At 38.4% G+C, this 21560-nt stretch overlaps 2 protein-coding genes across 6 annotated transcripts in view; both read left to right on the top strand.

The window, feature by feature from the left end:
* Nucleotides 1–393: 393 nt before the first annotated feature.
* nos1apb (nitric oxide synthase 1 (neuronal) adaptor protein b) lies at nucleotides 394–18365 on the top strand. Of its 2 annotated transcripts, XM_058753916.1 has the most exons (10): nucleotides 394–1113; nucleotides 1459–1530; nucleotides 8386–8478; nucleotides 8620–8678; nucleotides 9229–9337; nucleotides 12464–12542; nucleotides 14281–14384; nucleotides 15722–15865; nucleotides 16135–16306; nucleotides 17774–18365. In XM_058753916.1, exons 1-10 carry the CDS (start codon nucleotides 1009–1011, stop codon nucleotides 18127–18129), a joined length of 1293 nt encoding a protein of 430 aa, XP_058609899.1. In that variant the 5' UTR covers nucleotides 394–1008; the 3' UTR covers nucleotides 18130–18365. The 2 variants fall into 2 exon arrangements, with proteins under 2 accessions (XP_058609899.1, XP_058609905.1); XM_058753922.1 differs by lacking the exons at nucleotides 394–1113; nucleotides 1459–1530 and adding an exon at nucleotides 6072–6542.
* Nucleotides 18366–18581: 216 nt separating this feature from the next.
* ddr2b (discoidin domain receptor tyrosine kinase 2b) overlaps nucleotides 18582–21560 on the top strand; it is a 32470-nt gene continuing 29491 nt past the window's right edge. For all 4 annotated transcript variants that reach the window (XM_058793638.1, XM_058793646.1, XM_058793620.1 and 1 more), the window contains exons 1-2: nucleotides 18582–19844; nucleotides 20894–21063. The gene's annotated coding sequence lies outside the window, so the exon portion shown is untranslated. The remainder of the gene's footprint in view (nucleotides 19845–20893; nucleotides 21064–21560) is intronic.

Raw genomic sequence — 21560 nt, 5'->3', positions numbered from 1 at the left:
CAACTTATCATTTTTACAGTGTATATAAAAAAAAATTAAATAAAAAAATTCCCTCGTGGAGCTGGTGTCAAAAATTTCAGGTTTTACTATCCTTGTGGGGACATTTGGTCCCCACAATGTAGTATAAACAAGTACACACACAACAGTTACTAGTCTAGATATATTTGGTTTATAGCTATATAGGGCTACATATTTTAAACACTGGGACTGGTCAAAGCCCGTTTAAATAGGCCTACAGTCTTAGGTTAAGTCTGTATATAAGTAATATTACAGAACTTTTAAATCCTAACTTCTGGTTTAACTCACAGTGCATGACTTTAATTTATTTGTAGGAGTGCAATGATAGTTTCTTATCTACCATGCAGCGTGAATTAATGCAGATCATCAGGCGCCACCTTTTTAACCACAAGATGTCAGCACTTCATAAGTATTTCCCAGCCTGACAGTGAGGCTTCACACAAACCTTTTTGAAATCATGGACGCGAATACCGAATACTACTACGCTGAAGGTTGGCAAATGAATATTAATTTAACTCCTGCATACTTTGCTTGGAAACCTTCCTAAGGGGAATGTTTGCCTCATGAATATGACTCAGGTCGCGCTAATATTGCTTGATAACCTTCCAATGGCGAAGGGTTGTCTGATGAATATTAATAGAGAAGCCTTCTCCATAGTAAGACCCATACAATTACGTTAAGGGACAGTCTGCGCCAACGGGGACAGGTGGGATATTTATCATCATGCTGGAAATCCAGACTTTGCGTGCTAACAGTCAGCGTGCGTCTTCTGAACCGTCTGCTCGGCTGTGAAACAAACACTGAGGTCATATTTACTGTAAATGATGCTGGATCCCTCTGCGGACGAGCATCTCTGCCTTTGCCTTTGGACATTTACAGGACCGCCGTCATCTTTCTGTGAGAAACCCCTCAGAAATCAGTGCAGCCAGGAGGCTTCAGCATGTTTTGAGTAAATAAAGGTGTCGAACGATATTTCCATACCATAAAACGATGCTGGAGAAGAGTAAATATAATTTGGTTGATGACTCAGTGGATCAGAGGATTCCTGCTGATAATGATGGCCAGTTCCAGCATGGGCTCACATTCGAGGTGAAGGTAAATATTTGAGAGAGAGAGAGAAAAAAAAAATGCAATTGTTTATTAAATGGCTCACACTTCGTTAGTACATTAATACTTCACTTGCTACCAAGTCTTTGCATTATGAGTACTAAATATGCAAGTTAAATCGTGTGATTATCATGTTGAAGGGATTGTAACAACCCACTGTCATTGTAATTACTTTATTAATGTGTTGTATTTACATGGACACTAATGTAATGTTTTGCCCATTACGTGCCTAACTGTACTTCACCTGTTGCACTGGCATGCATGCAAATCATTGTCTTTTTCCCAGAATATACTGTTTATCTTGTGTTACTTGTTTAACCTCTTCTGCTACAGTTCATTGGGAGCCTGGATATTGTTCGACCCAAAAGCAGGATTGAAATATTGGCTGCTATGAGACGAATACGGGTAAGGGTTCCTGAATTTGACAAATGAAGTATAGGAAAATCTTTATAAGGATGCAGACAGTTGACCTTTTTGAAAGAATGATGAATTAATAGCATATCTTGCACACAAATGACTGATTCACAATGTTTCACAATGATGATATTACCAGTATTTAGCATATAGGTTGACTATAGAGTATTAATATATTGTATTATAATATTATATATGAATACTTATATAGCATTATATAGTATAATGATAACAATAATAATACAAATAATAATAATAATAATTTGATCATCAATAATGAACAGTAATATTATGGACAAAAAATAATAATTATTATAATTATTTATATTATTATCAGTCAAGAACAAAAATGTTAAAGAAACGACAAAAACAATGATAAATAACTGAAATAACTGAAAAATTAACATGTCAGAATGTCTTTGTGTTAGCTCGGATTCAAGCTGCTTGTACTCTCTAAAATCTTGTGTAAAAGCAGATGGTCTTTTCTCCAGAATGATTTGAAAATGATCCTAAGAGCATCTTAAACTTCAGTGAAAGCGAGATCTTCTGAGAGTATGTAAATGCTCAATGACATTTATTTTGAAATGTGACCTAGGCTAGATGGAGTGCAAATCCTTAATTTTTTTCTTCATTTTGCATTATAACATATTGTTGTAACCATGTAACATAATTCTCAAAGAGTTTTTCAAAGCTCTTAATGATTATACGTTTTGCTCCTATTACTATGGGTCCTGATAGGGCAACTTTATGCATTCACTCTCTGAAAATATGAAAATTCCCATTTATTAGGTGAGGCAGGTGGTTCATGTGTTGGAAGTTGTTTATAATGTAGTACCAGTGTAAAGACTGTTCGTTCATGTCTTCTCTTCTCAGGGGTCCAGTATTTATGAGATTGCACCAGTGTGCTGGCAGCAGCAGTACAGTTTAGCTTAATCAACTTTGCTCCATCAAAGAGAATAAGTTTGTGCAATGTTTAGACTTATTTGCACAAGATTTCTCTTCAGGGAACTTTTTCTGTTGATAAATCAATTGATAAAGTCAGAAGTATATCATAGTGCTCAAGTTTTTTAGATATCAGCCTGTTTTATGTATTTTGGGGAGAACTGAGAGCAGCCGGAGTAACAAGCTTCTTAGAAAATAGCTCGCCTTAGTGGTCCATGTTAGCAATAATCAAAGTTTGGGATGAAAGAGAGCTCTTTTAACCCAGCCACTCTTCAGTATGCCTTGTGCGTCGCCTTTAATCCCACCCCTGTGGATTTCCTGTTTATTTCCTAGTCTTTGATTATTCATGCAGTCTGCATCTAACAGAGCTAGCAAGTCTTCCAGAAGCAATAGCATCTTGATTGGTGGTTGATATCTTGATAAATCTCTTATCAGTGCAAGTTGTTCAAGTTTTCTAGATATTGATCATCTGTTTGATTTGAGATATACAGTACATGTTATAATCCACATTTTTCAAACAGAACCTGTAGCCTGATAAATTCATTTGCATTTCATATGTTGTTTTTGGATATCCCCCTCAGACCTTTATAGCATGTTGTGTGTTAATTAAAAATCAACTCTTGTGGACTGTTAAAAACAAAACATGACACTTGTTCTGGTGAAAAATGACCCGTATAAGCCTCAATGCAAAATAATAATAATAATTGACAAGTATATTGTCACGGTGCACACACACGAGGGAAGCGAGGAGATGAGGATGAACTCAATACAGTCTTTAATCCAAATCAACAGGGCAAGACAAGGCAAAGCTGAGACACAGGAACACAGGGTACGTAACGAGTAGACCAGACGAAAGCTAACTGAACAGGCAAGAACTAATATACACAGGATAATTAACTATACACAGCTGGAACATAATCTAAACAAACTAAACTAGGACAGGAACAGGACGGACCAAATAAGGGCATAGAGGGGGAAAACACACAAGACACGACTGACATAACTCCCCCCTCCCAGAAGGCGCATCCCGTGCCGTAACAGTACCACCGGGGAGGGGGGTGTGGGTGCTCTGGAGGGGGCCTCCAGGACAGAACAGACAGTGCGGGGCGCCATGGCGATGCAGGGAACTCAGGAGGCCATGACGGGTGGTCTTCGTGGCCGTATATTAGTTTCCGGTCACTACAGCCAGAACCCTACTACCCCCAAAATAATTCCTTGGGGTAACTTATGAGCTCTAGGGCCCTCCTTGGGCTAAACACAGGAACAGGAGCCCTTCATGCGCTAGGCTTGGAAGCTGAGGTCCTTACTGGGCATGACGGAAGCACAACAGCCCTCCTTGGGCTGGACGTGGAGTCAGGGGCCCTCACAGGGTAAACTCAGAAACCGCTTCTATTTCAGCGACAGGTGAAGCAGGCGGCTTGAGAATGGCCTCCGCGGCCATAACTAGAACTGGGCTTGACTTCAGAATGGCTGGCGGGCTTGAAGGAGAACCACAGCCGGCGGACTTGCGGCACTCGCAGTAATCCTGCCGAACTCCCATGTATTATCCGCGGGCTAAGGCGAAAGGACGAGCGGCGACTTCCATGCCGCAGGGAAAACAAACAGGAACAAAACAAAACAAAACAAAACAAAAAAAACGGTGAAAAGGGGGGACCGCTTACTTTCAGTTTTAGGTCTGGTCTTCTGTCACGGTGCACACACATGAGGGAAGCGAGAAGACGAGGATGAACTCAAAATACAGTCTTTAATCCAAATCAACATGGCAAGACAAGGCAAGACTGAGACACACAGGGTACGTAACGAGTAGACCAGATGAAAACTAACTGAACAGGCAGGAACAAATATACACAGGATAATTAACTATACACAGCTGGAACATAATCTAAACAATCAAACTAAACTAGGACAGGAACAGGAACGACCAATTAAGGGCACAGAGGAGGAAACACACAAGACACGACTGACATATATACACAATAGTGTTGTCAAAAGACCCGGTACTTCAGTACCAAGTCGGTACTAAAAAAGTGAAAACGTCACGGTACCAGGTTTTTTTAAGTACCGGTGGTACCGAGTACCCGGTCAACCCGGTTCTTGCCGCATACGGCCCTATGATTTCCGCGATGCAGAAAACGCGGACGGAATCTCGGAATCCAGTTATAAAAACGGAATTTACAGTTTAGCACGGAATTTGTCAACGTTTGGATGAATTAATCAAAAGTAGGTCACTGCACTTAAATCAAATCGCGATGTGGACTAGTATCTGTAAATATTAAGTCGCAAAAGTCGATTCAAATATGAATCCCGCATGTTCTGCGAGTCTCTGTGTGAGTGAATGAATGGCAGAGACTACACACACTGAAGCGCGCCTGACGCTCGCGGTGATTCATCATCTGCCGTCTCAATGAGGACATAAATACATAAACAATATCTACAGAACTGCTCTGAGAGTCCCCTCGCGAGCATTTTACCGTTTCATTGAGTAAAACCAGCGTCATATCATATAGCTACACACAGAAATGTAAAGGTATTCACGGCAACCCATCAAAATAAAAGTTTATCTTAAAGACATTGTGCCAGAAATATAATTTTATATATATATATATATATATATATATATATATATATAATTTTTTTTATTTTCTTTTTTTTTTTAAAGAAATCACACAATATTTCTTCCATATTTTAATTTTAATAGTAAATCCCCTTTATTTACCAAAACAATACAATGTGTTTAAATTTAATTAATTAAAAGACAAATTAAATTTGGGTGAAACTTGTTTACTGTTTTTCATACTTTCATTACTTGCGGGAAAACTTGAAACACAATTTAAATAAAGTATAAAGAATGGCATTGATTTTTGTACATTTTTATTTTTGTTTGACTTCATTATTAAAAATAGTGTGTTTTTTTTAAATTAGCATGTGGTACCGAAATTGGTATCGAGAACCGTGGATTTTGACTGGTATCGGTACCGAATACTGAAATTTTGGTACCGTGACAACACTAATACACAATACAAAAATACTAAAAAGTTTGACGTTGTTCTTTTGCATTTAATTTTTTAACACTGAACAAAATTATAAACGCAACACTTTTGTTTTTGCCCCCATCTTTCATGAGCTGAACTCAAAGATCTAAGACTTTTTCTATGTACACAAAAGGCCTATTTCTCTCATATATTGTTCACAAATCTGTATAAATCTGTGTTAGTGAGCACTTCTCCTTTGCCGAGATACTCCATCCACCTCACAGATTTGGCATATCAGGATGCTGATTAGACAGCATGATTATTGCACAGGTGTGCCTTAGGCTGGCCACAATAAAAGGCCACTCTAAAATGTGCAGTTTTATCACATAGCACAATGCCACAGATGTCGCAAGTTTTGAGGGAGCTTGCAAATGTCATGCTGACTGCAGGAATGTCCAATATTTCAACTGCAAAAAGTAATATTATTACAGTAACTAAATTACTAGTAACTAGTTACTGCCCAACACTGTATATATATATTGTGACGGGAGGAGCCAACGACAGACACAGTGGGTGTGGCGTCAGGCCTCGGAGAGGCTTTTATTAAACAGAAATAATAAAATAAAGTGTCCAAGGGGGGAAAAAGTGTCCAAAATAAACAGGGGGTCTGGTGTCCTCGTCGTGCTGCGGGGCTTGTGAAGGAGGGCAGTGTTCTGGAAGGGAGGGTCTAGGTAAGGGGTGGAGTCCGGCGGCCGCACGCGCTCCCGCTCGGGAACCGGGGCGCGAGGGGCGGCAGCTTCATTCTAGCGGCGGCTCTTCCTCTTCTTCCGCGGAGTCTTGTACGGCCCGGCATCCTGGCCCGACGGCCGTAATACGGGTGCGGCTTTCGTCCGGACCGCGGGTTCGGCAGCTCACGTTTCCGGTGGCGCGGAAGTCCCTCTACGCTCCCTTCCTGGACCCACGAGGACACCAGCGTGCGTGCATGCACGGGGGAAGAGACCGCGGTCTCTCGAGGAGAGGCGCGCTTGGCATTTAAACAGCCAGTAGCATCTCTAAACAGCGGCGGTGATGAGGCTCCATTCGATTCAGGTGCGCCTCATCACACGCCGCCAGCCCTCGCTGTTTCCACGCCCCTCCTCTCTCACACCCACTCCCGTCGGGAGCCTGGTGAAGGGCGGCGAATAAGGGACGGGGTGGTGATGACAATAAGGGGGAGGGCAACCGACTCGTCACAATATATACTCACACAGGGCTCTCAAGTTATAGCGAAAGTTTGGAGTGAGATTAGGGGAGGGGCCACACAAAGGGGAGGAGTCACTCAAAGGGGAGGAGCAACTCAAATATTTGCAGCACCCAAATTTTTGCTAGCAGTTCAATTTTACCTATTGTTCATAATTGACCAGCACAAATAGAAGTTATTAACATTTGGTAAATCTGATGATAGACAAATTCATTCTAATAAAATAAAAAGATTTATGTATTTAAAAATACAAATGTATCAAAAATAAAAAGTTTTGCCTCAAACGAGCCAACTGAACAGCAATACTAAGCGTACATACTGTACACATATACATTACAGTACTTACCCTGAGCATGTATGTCAAACTGTGTGTGTGTGTGAGAGAGAGAGAGAGAGAGAACACATTTCAGCTTATGTTTCTTTTTTTCTGTTGTAAATGTTTGTTGCACACTTTGATGCCTGATGACAGGGGTAGAGGACTCCCACATAAAGCACTGTCATGATAATAGCGTTCCATCCAGAGCCAAACTGTTTCTAGTTTTGGTTTTGTTCAAACCCACCATGGAAAACACACTGCATCTGAATTTGAATTTGGGGAAGCCTCAGTGCTTTATATGTGAGCCCCCTACCCCTGTCATCAAGATGTGCAACAAACACAACAGAAAAAAATAAAATCCTAAGCTGAAATGTGTTCTCGCGCTCTCTCTCTCTCTCTCTCACACACACAGAGAGAGAGAGCTTGACATACATGTTCAGGACAAGTTCTGTAATCCTACTGTGTGTGTACAGTATGTACATTGAGCACTGCTGTTCAGTTGGCATTTTTGGAGCCAAATTTCTTTGTATTTTTGATCCTTTTTTAAATATGTAAAACAATTTATTTTATTTGGATGAATTTGTCTGTCTTTTATCAGATTCACCAACTGTTATAACATCTCTAGTACTTTCATTTCAGGAAGCCAAAGCTAAGTTAAATCTTCTGGTTGCAAAGCAGTTGGAGAGTTTTTTTTTTTTTTTTTGACTGCATCAATAATACTTTAGCGCGAATTTGGCTATATTCCCCAACATCAGCTCTCACTATCTTTTCACAGGCAAATGATTTCGTAGAGGAATCTTAAAATCGAAAAAATAAATGAAGGGGTTACCTACAGCATTCATCGGATCTTTCTCTTCCAATTTACACTCCATGTGCGCGCGCATCCATGTTGCTTAGTAACGAACCCACTTGCTGCAGAATCGTTGAATTTTAAAGGAAACAACAACATCCTAATTTCTGATTGGCTGGTAGGTGGCATTTAACTCTATAACTCGAGCGTCGGAACTATGAACTCGGCAGAAAACTTACCTCAGTATTCCCTCATCTATTAATGGTATATTAATTGTATAGTAATTGTAGCGGGGCAAGTTATCCCTTCTCAGCGTGAGAAATACAAGGTGTGGCGTGAGAGCGTGTGAACTGGTTGAAATGCGTGAGTCTCACTCCGATTGCGTGAGACTTGAGAGCCCTGCACACATATACATACATACATACAATTTTTTTTGTTGGTGGTTTTTTATTTTATTTTTTATTTTTTTATAAAACTACTTAATTTAGATGTTACTATTTTTAGGTTGCCATTTTTTAAGTGTAAGGTTCATGTCATGATTCATGTTTTAATTAATTCAACCCATCATGTTTTGTATCATTTTCAGTATGAGTTTAAAATTAAGAACATCAAGAAGAAGAAAGTCAACCTTATTGTGTCAGTGGATGGTGTCAAGGTGGTTGTGCGGAAGAAGAAAAAGGTGAGGTGTTTCTATTTTTTTCTCCTTGTAATTTTATAACAACAGTCATTTCTGATGCTGTATATTTTGTACAATTTATTCTGTATATACAATTAATTAAACATATTTCTTGACTAAACATGTGCTATATATTTATGTTAGAAATGTGACTATAGCTGGGATGAAAGCCAAGTGACACTGGCCCAGGACCCCATTTTCAGGTAATTTAACCACAGTTTATTTACATAGAATTGATTACTAATTTTGCTCATGACTGGAGTGACATGGCCTGTGGGGTTTGATGACCTTTATCATTTTGCATGCACACGTCACAAAGTCATTTTGCTCTGTGAGTTGCAACAAAAAACAGAATGTCTTTCGAAATCCCCTTAGCAACCACCAGTCTCCAGTGCACATAAACACACTGTTTAACAGTAATATCATTAGTGTTGACTTGTGCCAGTCCACTCTAGTTTTATTGTATTAAAACAATGTCAGTTATTACCAACATGTTTGTTCTGAAATGGATCTATTTCTAGAGTTTCAGTTTGATGCCAATGTAATGTAACACTAACATTTACTGTTGTATTCCAAAAGCTGTTGCACTTTCAAAATCTAGGGAGCACATTTAATGCATTTCTGTAATGTTTTATGACATGTCAAAGGGACCAAGTCAGTGAAGAGCACGTTGGCCTTGTTGTTGCCATGGCAATGAGACAGTTTTAAGGTCAATTGCTGCAGCTTGTTAGTCATTTTTTTCTTTCTTTTCAGAATATTTTACGTCTCTCATGACTCACAGGACCTGAAGATATTCAGTTACATAGCAAGAGACAAGAAAAGCAATGTGTTCCGCTGCAATGTCTTCAAATCGAAGAGAAAGGTAAACATCACCATAATACAGGAAATCCACTGACATTTAATTATATCTGCACACATATATTAAATAATATTGATTGATTGCCCAGGAATGGAAATGGTAAGGTGGGATGTCTTAGCGGAGGATTCATTCTGATGGAGATCAGTTATTTAGTTGTCATATTATTCATGAGCTGATTTACAATAACAGGACTCAGTAAGGATGGCCTGCTGGCCATTGTTTGGTTAGTATAAAAGTAATAGAAGTCTATGGAAAGTCCCCACAATTCACAGAAACAAACCAGTGTGTGTGTGTGTGTGTGTACCTGGTATTTATCACATATAGTAATACCAGTAAATTTTGATCTTGTGCTGACATTTTTTAGTCCCCATGAGGAAACAAGCTTATAAATCATACAGAATGAAGTTTTTTGAAAATCTAAAAATGCAAAAAGTTTCCTTTGAGGGGTAGGTTTAGGTGTAGGGTAGAGTCCTGCACGGGCCTAAAATTTAGGCCCGTGTCCGACAGCTCATCAGAATTCTCGGCCCGAGTCCGACCCGAGCACGTCTTTTTTCCCCCTTCTCCCAAAACAGCTTATATACTACTGTTTCAGCTATTAAAATAGTTCAGTTTTGTATGAAATGACAAAGTGATTGTATTTCGTTTCGTTATTTTATTAAGTTAATTTAGAAAAATGTTTGGAGCATTTTTTTATTCGTTAAATGTAAGTTTTTGTTTTTTAAAGTAACGACCAAGCAGCCAGCAGCAGACAGCGAGTTGATCATAGCCTATGTTTGATCAATTTAGCTTTCTCAAATCATCACGACTTCTCTAAAATTAAATATATAATTATAAAACAGCTCCACAATGTTAGTTTAAACGCTTGACCTAGATAAATGTGCACTGATGCACATTGGGGACATTTAATTTTTAGCGATTATCACCGATTTGATTGCACAGATACTATTTAAACTAAACTGAGCTAGACAATGACATCTCTGAATTCAATAATGAAATGCCTTTAACTGAAAATTGAGTGTTTAATCTTATCATTATACATTACTGACACTCTATCTTACAGTTTGATACTGTTAAGTGCTTTGACACAATCTGTATTGTTAAAAGCGCTATATAAATAAAGGTGACTTGACTTGACTTGATGCATATCCAGTAGTTTGTGCAGAGAGTGGAAGCTGAAGCGCGCTTTACAGGACGCGTCAGAACGGTCACTTGCATTGGAAACATTTCAAAATACTCTGTCATTTTTGCTCATAAAGGTAAGAGTAAAAGCCTACGTTGTTCGGAACTGTAAAGGGTCTACTTTTATTTGTGTGCACTCAAAATATCAACAAAACGTGCTTTTATAAAATAAAGAAGAAAAAAAAGCACTTCTGAAAAACTGAAACACGTCATATAGCCTACTTGCCTCACTGACTTGATAAATACAGTATCTATAGAAAGCTTTGAATTACTACTTTAAAACAAAATAATTCTAATCGTAAACAAAAACTCTTTCATTATAAAATCTCTAAAGATGCATTTCTCTCTAAAGGCGCATCCAGTGAGGAGATGGCGAGTCAGGATCATCATCAAATGCATGGCTGATCAAAAATGCAGCTTTTCCCGAAGCATTGGGAACTTTTTGTAACTCCACGCTCCAACTTCTCCCTGATGCTCTGCATGGTCACCTGTATGCTAATGTCTGCATATATGCGTTGCGCATTGCTTAGGTGATGTATAATATTTATAATATAATCAGTATTTAATACAGTAGCCATGTGTGCTCTGCTCGTATATGGGCACAATAAAAGGAGAGAAGCTAAATGAGCCCGAGTCCGACCTGAGCCCGATCGGTAAAAAAAAAAAAAAGGCCCGAGCCCGGCCCGAATGGACTCAGCGTGTCGGGCTCCGTTGGGACCCGACGGGCTTGCAATAGAAAATATAGTTTGTACAGTATAAAAACCATTACACCTAGAATGTCCCCATAAAACATGGAAACACAACATGTGTGCGTGCGTGCGTGCGTATAGTAAAAACCTGTACAAAATGTAAAAATGTACAAAAATGATAAAAATCACAAAAAATAATAAAATTAAACTTTTCTGCACATACAAAATTAAGTTACTCTAAATCAACACAACAATTCAACTTAAAGGGATAGTTCAAACAAAAATAAAAAATTTGTCATTAATTACTCACCCTCATGTAATTTCAAACCCGTAAGACCTTTGTTCATCTTCAGAAAACAAATGAAGATATTTTTGATGAAATCCGAGAGCCTTCTGACTCTGCATAGGCAGCAAGGGTACTACCACGATCAAGGCACAGAAACGTAGTAAGGCTGTGGCGAAGACTGACATGGAAGAGAAGAATTGTTGAATAAAGTTAATTTGGTTTTCTTTGCACACAAAAAGTATTCTCGTAGCTTCATAAAATTCAGGTTGAACCACTGATGTCAGATGGACTATTTTAACAATGTTCTTACTACCTTTCTGGGCCTTGAATATGTCAGTTGCACTGCTGTCTATGCAGGGTCAGAAAGCTCTCGGATTTCATCAAAATGATCTTCATTTGTGTTCTGGAGATGAATGAAGGACTTACAGGTTTGGAACGACATGAGAGTAAATAATTAATGACAGAATTTTCATTTTGGGGTGAACCATCCCTTTAATAATTCAGTCTAATGAACAAAAACTACTATTCAGTGCGATTCTAAATAATTCTGTTTCAAACTTTGTCTCGTGGGATATTTTTAACCTGCAACAGATTGTCTGTTTTCTACAGAAAAAGAAAGTGATGTTGGCATAAGATGCTTGATATGAGTGTCTTTGGCTTGGGTTTTGTTCACAGCACCAGGGCCCATCTGAAATGAACTAATCCATCACTTTGACAGCACCACTATAATGTGGAATTGACTTATGGGTGTAATGTTCTCCCTCTCTCACTCCTTCTCTTTTACTTATGTATGTCATTCATTCCTATAAATCTCTTTTCCTCTGTTGAAGGTGAATTAATTCTTCTGTCTCTCCAAGTACAGCTTTTTGTCCTGTATCAATTGAAAATCTACAGATGTTTACCTGCATGTGGAAAAGCATGTTTGACATGTTCAATAAACCCTGGTTGCTTAAAGATCTGCTGTCTGTGTCTCAGAGCCAAGCCATGAGGATAGTGCGGACCGTGGGTCAGGCGTTCGAGGTGTGCCATAAACAGAGTTTAGACAATGCTGACGGTAAGTAATAATCAAAAACAAATCAGCAAAATAAAAATATAATACAAATTAAAATCTTTATTGTTATTATCTTCATCACAGTTTCAAAGCAACTTAGATATTTATTTTGTATAAGAAAATATGGTCTGTGCACTGAAAAATAAATGATACTTTTGACCAATTCTAAAATAATTTGTTAATGTGTCTAATTTGTTACAGCCAAACTTATTAGCTTCTATCGAATTATATTTATGGTTTGGTTCAAACCTTAATAATGTTCACAAATCTGTCTAAATTTGTGTTAGTGAGCACTTCTCCTTTGCCGAGATACTCCATCCACCTCACAGGTGTGGCATATCAAGATGCTGATTAGACAGCATGATTATTGCACAGGTGTGCCTTAGGCTGGCCACAATAAAAGGCCACTCTAAAATGTGCAGTTTTATCACATAGCATAATGCCACAGATGTCGTGCAATTGTCATGCTGACTGCAGAAATGTCCACCAGAGCTGTTGCCCGTGAATTGAATGTTCATTTCTCTACCATAAGCCGTCTCCAAAGGCGTTTCAGAGAATTTGGCAGTACATCCAACCGGCCTCACAACCGCAGACCACGTGTAACCACACCAGCCCAGGACCTCCACATCCAACATCTTCACCTCCAAGATCGTCTGAGACCAGCCACCCGGACAGCTGCTGCAACAATTGGTTTGCATAACCAAAGAATTTCTGCACAAACTGTCAGAAACCGTCTCAGGGAAGCTCATCTGCATGCTCGTCGTCCTCATCGGGGTCTCGACCTGACTGCAGTTCGTCGTCGTAACCAACTTTAGTGGGCAAATGCTCACATTCGATGGCGTCTGGCACTGAGGTGTTCTCTTCACGGGTGAATCCCGGTTTTCACTGTACAGGGCAGAGGGCAGACAGCGTGTATGGCGTCGTGTGGGTGAGCGGTTTGCTGATGTCAACGTTGTGGATCGAGTGGCCCATGGTGGTGCTGGGGTTATGGTATGGGCAGGCGTATGTTATGGACAACGAACACAGGTGCATTTTATTGATGGCACAGAGATTCCGTGACGAGATCCTGAGGCCCATTGTTGTGCCATTCATCCACGACCATCACCTCATGTTTCAGCATGATAATGCACGGCCCCACGTTGCAAGGATCTGTACACAATTCCTGGAAGCTGAAAACATCCCAGTTCTTGCATGGCCAGCATACTCACCGGACATGTCACCCATTGAGCATGTTTGGGATGCTCTGGATCGGCGTATACGACAGCGTGTTCCAGTTCCTGCCAATATCCAGCAACTTCGTACAGCCATTGAAGAGGAGTGGACCAACATTCCACAGGCCACAATCAACAACCTGATAAACTCTATGCGAAGGAGATGTGTTGCACTGCGTGAGGCAAATGGTGGTCACACCAGATACTGACTGGTTTTCGGACAAATATAAATTCGCATAATATGAAGCTAAAAACGTTTTGTTAGTAAATGTTTAAGCCACAATTTTTCAATGAGGCCAATATAAAAATGATGTCAAAATAGCTAAAAATGTCTAAATATATTTTATACAATTATTTAGTCCTATGTTCGGTTTTGGAAGGTTCCTTATCAAGTGTTTCTTTGACTTGGACAAAAAAATAAATCAATCATTTGGACTGTCATGTGAACTAGAAACAGACTCAGTCTGTACCTGTGAAACTGGCAGTTGATGATTTTTTATTCTAAATGATGTGATTAATCTGAATTGCAGCATGGCTTGTGAAAGGTGAGGAGGAGAGAAGCAAAGACGAGACTTCAGTTTCTGGCGGCACCGCTGAGAGTTCAAGCAACACTGGGCTGGAGAAAGATGAAAAGGTAAAGTCCTCTGTCTGACCTTAAAGTTTAGCAGAAAATCTGAAAGAAATGTGTGTCCAGTTGTCTTAATTTTGTCCTCATCAATTACATTTTTTTTATATTGACTCAGTAAAATGTTTACCAACAGAAAGCCTTGCTTTTTTAGACGAAACTGGAAGGCAGAAGAGATCTCAGGTGTTGTCTTTTTAAATATAGCTCAGGTTTTGCCTGTTTTCAGTTATTTATAGATGCTACAGTTTGCTCATCCTACATGGTTTATAGGGCAGAAATTGGGCCATGATCACAAGTAGGACTAAAAGATGAATCATTAGCAGCCAAGTTTAGTTAAAGTATCATGTAATTCTTTGAAATCTTGTAATAACACTTAGTCAGAATCATTTTAATTCCTTAAAAATGATCTATATGAACGAAATTTAGGGTAGTTTAAAATAAGTCTTGTTTATTAACATGCAAACGTCTTCCAGTTATGATGGGGATTATTTATAAATTATGCATTTATGGAAACACATTTTAGATGCTTTTAAAATTTTGCCTTGACTCCAATGAATAAGATATGAAAGCTGTCGATGCTGACACATATTTGATCACTGGGGAGTTTTTAGGAGGTTAAAGCTTTCATGTACTTGTAATGGTTTGCAAAATGACTTGCTTTGATACAGCTGAAGTTGTTGTGTGTTCTCTGATCGGTTCTGTGAATCTGCTGATGTTTTCAAACTTATGCCAATCACAGGAGCAAACATATGAGACCAGTGTTTATCATTTTTCACATTTCCTTTAGGCCTGAGTTTCATGTGATACTGTATTTTTCACTGTAAACAAATTCATTTTGTGTTCTGTCTGTTCAGTTAAACTCACTTCTGAGTCTTTAACATGGTGGTTCAATAATTTATATTATTATAGCCTTTGGCTTGACTGTGATGTCAAACAGCAATAATGTGTTGCTAATGTTACACAAACCATGTTCTCCATCTAAAAATTTGACGGGATTGGTTACACGCTTATATTGGTAGGAATCAAACTGCATTTTTTGAGACCGAGGAAAATGCTCAGCAGCATGTAAACAATCAAAATAAGACACCCCAGGTCACTCCTGGAAGGATGCAATTAGTGTATCGTTCTCGAATATGGAAGGTTGTTGAAACAATACTGCCACGCCTGTTAACTAACAAACTGTTCTCACTGTGTGATGCGTATCAAAAGAACTAATGGATCCCAAAGTTACAATTAATGCATCTAGGTATGAACAGGCTGTACTGATCCTTTGCAACCATCTTAAGACCATCTTAAAGTTAATTTGTTGGTTAAAGGTAGTAAACAGCACTACTTTCTCCATGCAGGTGAGTGAAGAGCCGGTGCTGGTGATGGAGTCGTCCAGGCTGGCGTCTCCTCTGTCCAGTCCTCTGTCCGTGAGCCATCAGGTGCAGCTCCTGCAGAGACAGTTACAGCAGCAGGAGCAGAGGAGTCAAGCTGCCACTGCACAGGTCGCATCACACGTCCGATCGCTATGTCATGCTGCCTGTATCAACTTATTGTTCTTTATTAGCATCAATGGTTCCACAAAGAACCTTTTCATTCCACAAAAGGTTCTTTACAGTGGAAAAAGGTTCTTTAGCTTATTAAAATGTTGTTCATACTTAGAAAAAATGGTTCTTTTAAGAACTGTTCACTGAAAGTTTCCCCAAAGAACCTTTTGGGGAACAGATATTTTCTTAAGAAAGTGTCAAATCTAGTGGTTGTTGTTGTTGTGCAGGTGGTTCTGCTGCAGCAGCAGCTGTCGGTGGAAACCAGCGCCAGGACGGAGGCTCAGGCTCGAGTCCAGCAGCTCCTGCAGCAGAACACTGAACTCCTGCAGCATCTCTCACTGCTGGTCAAACACGTCCAAGAGCTGGAGCTCCGCACTCAACCACAGAAAAACTCCCCCTGTAAGTCTCAAGACTCGTGACGTGTGCAATCAAGAGATTTTCCTCCTTGTTTCCACAATGTGTGCAAGGCAGAAGAATGATTTAGCCTGTTGTTCACCCTAAAATTAATATCCTGCTATTTACTCATCCTTATGTTGTTCCAAGATTTTCTTGATTTTCCTTTTTCCACTGATGACAAAAGAAGAAATTTTGAAGAATGTTCATGCTGCTCTTTTCCATATAATGAAAGAGAACAGTCTTTACAAGCACCATAAAATTTGTCCCAGGCCAGGTCGAACTCATTAGTATTCGTAGGTATTGATTTGTAATATTTACACATACATTTTTGTCTGTGTTTGGATATACATTGAAACATGCAATATAAATGAACCACCAATATCTAAAAGGTATGCAGAGCTTTAGTAATATTTTTACAAATCTATTTTTAATAGATTAATATAATTAATTAATCTAATTGATTGAATACAAAAATATTTGTAAACATTTGTAAATCTCTGAAATTGTTCATACAGTATATAAAATTTAGTAAAATATTTTCATTGTGCAAATGTACAAAAAATGCATTTGTGGTAGAGTGGAATGTACTAAGTTTGAAATAACTGTCATGTAAATAATGACAGAATTTTCTTTTGGGAGGAATTATTCCTTTAAAGAGTTCTTCTTAACAAAACGGTGTTACAGTGAGTTCCGTTCACACCAATACAACACAGAGGTACAGTACAATATAATTGGAATCAATTTCACAGCATTATTTTGCAACTGATGAACAATAAAAACATTGACAGCCAAACAGAATCCACCCAACACTAAGGGCCAGATTTACTATCAGCTTGATCCAGCGCAAACCCTCATTTGGTGTTAAAAAACTACTGTCAGGATTTACTAAAGACACACAGTGGGAAATTAGCACTGAAAAGGCATGGACACAGTTATTTTTGCGACTCACCTTATTGAATAAGCATTTGTAGGAGTTTTCCTTTCGATCTGTAAAATTATGGGAGGAGAGTATTAAAATGAATCATGCAACGTGATTTACTAAAATTTGCGCTTGTCAATTCACTGGTATTTGCAGCATTATTCAATATGCAGGCAGTAATTTGCGCTGTTCTTGGTAGATTGCACTGGTCATCTTAGAAATTAGATGTTGTGTCTGTGTTCTGTAATGTGTGCGTTGTCAACAAATCACCTGCAGAATTTTCCCCTTCCATCGGCGCTTTTATGGAATTGCGCTCTAATGCTAATTTGCCCTGTTTAGTAAATTTAAAGAGCTTGAGCATGTAAAGCAGCATGCTTTTGTCCACTGATGTTGATGCAAATATAGTTATAGATACCTCTATAGTTATCATTTTTTGTGGGAACGGACCTTTACTCTGGTGATTAGATGTTTAGCTTGACAAAGTCAGCTCAGTAATGGCACCTCTGTTATTCTGTCACTGACAATGGCATGATGTCATTTCCTCCCTGTAGTGGGATCTCAAGACAGCCTTCTGGAAATCGCCCTGCGTGCCAACATGCCAGCTGTATCACGTGACCCCAACCCGAATCCTCCCTCAAGCGCTCGAGAGGGCTTCCCTCTCTCAAACAGCCTGGCTCGGCTTGATGGCTTCTGTTTCTTCTCAGAATCTTCAGAGCGGGAAAAGAAGCCGGAGCAGGACCGTGACTCAGGACAAGGTCAGGATGAAGATCAGTCGGGTGGTTGCTCTCCTCCAGGGAACCAGTTTCTATGCACACTGGACACACCAGGATTCAGAGAGTCTGGTATCGCATCCGGATACGAGTCCAACACTGATGAGAGTGATGACCGGGACAGCTGGGGCCACTAACTGTGTACACCATGTGTGAGACTGCTGAAAAAAACCCAGCTCAGACCAGCAGCAGCTGAGCATTTCAGCTTTTGCATTGCAGCTTCAGCTGTCAGAATAAATATATAACTAAATATCAGAATATATAAATATATATTAAATATATATAATAAAATTTAATATATATATATATATATATATATGTACTGTATGTATATATATATATATATTAGTGCTGTCAAACGATTAATCGTGATTAATTGCATCCAAAATAAAAGTTTTTGTTTACATAATATGTGTGTGTACAGTTTATTTATTATGTATATATAAAGACACACACATACAGCATTTGTATATACATGTAAATACATAAGTATTTACATGTATATATTTATATTCACATAAATTATATCATATATAAATATATTTAATATAAATGTAACTTATTTTTCTTAAATATACATGCATGTGTGTGTATTTATATATACATAACAAATATACACAGTACACACACTGTATTATGTAAACAAAAACTTTTATTTTGGATTAATCGTAATTAATCGTTTGGCAGCCATAAATATATATATATATATATATATATATATATATAGCCAGTGGGTGTCCAGGTTGTCCTAATCATACTCAAAAAAATTGTTGAACAATGTGAAATTGTGTAAGAAGCATACAATGAAAAATTAATATTCTGCCATTATTTACTCACCCTCATGTCATCCTAAACCTGTGAATTGTTTTTTTGTCCATACAATGAAAGTCAGTGGTTTTCAATTAGTGTTGTTTTGGACCCCATTGACTTTCATCACATGGACAAAACATAATTGAGACATTTGTCAATATATCATTTCAAATTTTGGGGGTCATCAAGATCTTTATTTATTTTTTAATAAATTTAAATATTCTTATTCTGCAAGGATGCATCATGGGACACTGAAGACTGGTGTAATGATGCTGAAAATTCAGCCTTACGATCACAGAAATAAATTACATTTTAAAATATACTCAAAGAGATTTTCTATTGTACATAGTATTACTGTTTTTACTGCATTTTTCATCAAATACATTCATCTCCCATCACCCCAAATTTTTCATGGGTAGGGTTGTAACAGGGCTGACGAGATGTGAGACGTGCGGATCCAAGTGCAAGCTTTTATTTACAGGCATGGTCATAAATACAGGCAGGGTCGAGCAATGGCAAACAGGTATGGCAGGGACAAGACAAAGAGTAAACAAAGACGAGCCTGGGTCAACGATCGGCGAACAGTATCCAAAGGGGCTAGACAAGGGAGGTAATCCAAAACGTAAACGATAGTCCAGGCAGGGGAAAACACAATCCTACAAATGACTAGACTAGACTAGACTAGACTAGACTAGTCTATAGACTAGACTAGGGAAACTAACAGGGGCTCTGTAGGGCAGCGATAAATGCATACAATACTCGGCAGTGAGGAAAAGAAAGTCCAGGGTTTAAATAAGACATGTAATCAGTGCAATGTGTAATCTGTGACAGCTGTGTGTGATCAATGCCATGAGCTGTGTGCCCGTGAGCAGGTGAGCGTGTGATTAGTGAGATGGCTGATGGGAAATGCAGTCCATTGTGATGTGTGGTGTGAAAGTCAATATGATGGCAGGCCGACAGAAGGGCAGGCCCAGGATTCGTAACAAGGGTATTCTTTTATATTCCACAGAAGAGAGTCATGCAGGTTTGGAACAATATGAGGGTGAGTAAATGTTTTTGTGTGAACTGTCCCTTCAAAGCCAAACATCTACAGTGTTGGCTGGTCTGTTAACATGAGTTTCAAAAAGCATTTGTCTCTCCTCGATTTCTTTGATTTCAATCTATTGGTCTGAAGATGGGCTATGTGTTTGTGAGCAATGAAACAAGACTGTTGTTGTTTTTGTTTTGTTTTTTGTAAAGAGATGAATGGACACTTGGACAGACATACATAAATGCATTCAATGACAGTTTTATTTGAAATGTTTTCTTTTTATTGTACATGTTTTACAATGTTCATCACAATGCTATGCGAGTTAGGTTGTTATTGTTTTTGTGGGCATTTCATGATTTGTTTGCCAGTATTTCTAATGTCAAGCTTGACTATAAAATGTAATGCAGCAGTGCTAAAGTGAGAGAAAAGAAATGATAAAGAACATGTTAAACTCAATGTGTAAGCATGTTTGACCTTCACTGTCAATTTTGCAGCTGAGCAGCTTGAACTGTTACACAGTGATACTAATGTCAAAACACAAGTGAAAGTATTTGTGCAATAATGTTATATGGTATTTATCAGCATTCTTTCTCTATTACTATCATTTTTTATTTCTTGGGAAGAGTGTAGCAAGTAATACTAACACTGCATATTTTGTGCTAAAGTCTTGTCTAAAGGCTGCTGTGTTGTAGCATTCGTTTTCCTTTAAATAAACTAGTGTTTGTGGATCTTCCAAACTTTACCCTTTGGAGTGTATGAAACTGAATAAATTAAAATAATTTAAGATTTTGTTGTCTTTTATATTTTACCTTTCTTTATGTGTTATGTTACTAGGTGAGGGGTATGAATACCTATTTAAAAATATGATTTGAAAATTATCTATAAAATAAAAGTATTTAATAGTATTTAGTATTGAGAAGCGTGTTGGAGATGGTGATTAGTTACATTATTCCGCCATTAGATGGCGACAAGAGACTTTTTATGAGTGAGTCAGCAGTAAAGACTTTTATATTGAAAGAGACTGAAACGGTTACAAACAAGGAAGTTATTTTTACTTTCAGCAACACCTCAAGATGCAGCCAACAAATGGACTGAGCAGCGCTGTCACTGGAAATCACCTTTAACAGAGGAAACAGGAAAGAACAGACAAAGATATCGCTTTCCATTCTAACTAATGATTTATTGTGAATATGAGGTTGAGGCTGAAGAATGAATGCTGTAACAGATGGAGGTAATCACACTCGCTCAGTCCATCTCTCTCTCTCTCTCTCTCTCTCTCTCTCTCTCTCTCATTACTCTAAACAGTAAGCTTTTAATACAGTAATACAATAAGCTTTCAATACAACTCAACGTTACTTAGTTACTAGTTCTAAGTGAACTTTTAGAATTAGTAAGGCTCAGATGTTAAACTGTCAAACTGCCCTTACGAAAACTACCCATGTTTTATTGTAGTAACCATGGTCTTTTGGCAGTTTTACTACTAATACCATGGTTAAACTACGATTAACTAATACAGTGGGGCAAAAAAGTATTTAGTCAGCCACCAATTGTGCAAGTTCTCCCACTTAAAAAGATGAGAGAGGCCTGTAATTTTCATCATAGGTATACCTCAACTATGAGAGACAAAATGAGAAAAAAAAATCCAGAAAATCAGGATTTTTAAAGAATTTATTTGCAAATTATGGTGGAAAATAAGTATTGGGTCAATAACAAAATTTCATCTCAATA

The sequence above is a fragment of the Onychostoma macrolepis genome, chromosome 02 (genome assembly GCF_012432095.1).
Source record: "Onychostoma macrolepis isolate SWU-2019 chromosome 02, ASM1243209v1, whole genome shotgun sequence".
NCBI classification, from domain to species: domain Eukaryota; kingdom Metazoa; phylum Chordata; class Actinopteri; order Cypriniformes; family Cyprinidae; genus Onychostoma; species Onychostoma macrolepis.
The sequence above is the reverse complement of the archived record's forward strand: the minus strand, read 5'-3'. Positions and strand labels throughout refer to the sequence as shown.

Bases quoted from the DNA above. Each gene is read 5' to 3' on its own strand.
- nos1apb (XM_058753916.1), top strand. From the start codon at position 1,009: ATGCTGGAGAAGAGTAAATATAATTTGGTTGATGACTCAGTGGATCAG. The intron at 1,531-8,385 runs GTAAGGGTTCCT...TATCATTTTCAG, and splicing joins CTGCTATGAGACGAATACGG to TATGAGTTTAAAATTAAGAA. The intron at 8,679-9,228 runs GTAATTTAACCA...CTTTCTTTTCAG, and splicing joins GCCCAGGACCCCATTTTCAG to AATATTTTACGTCTCTCATG.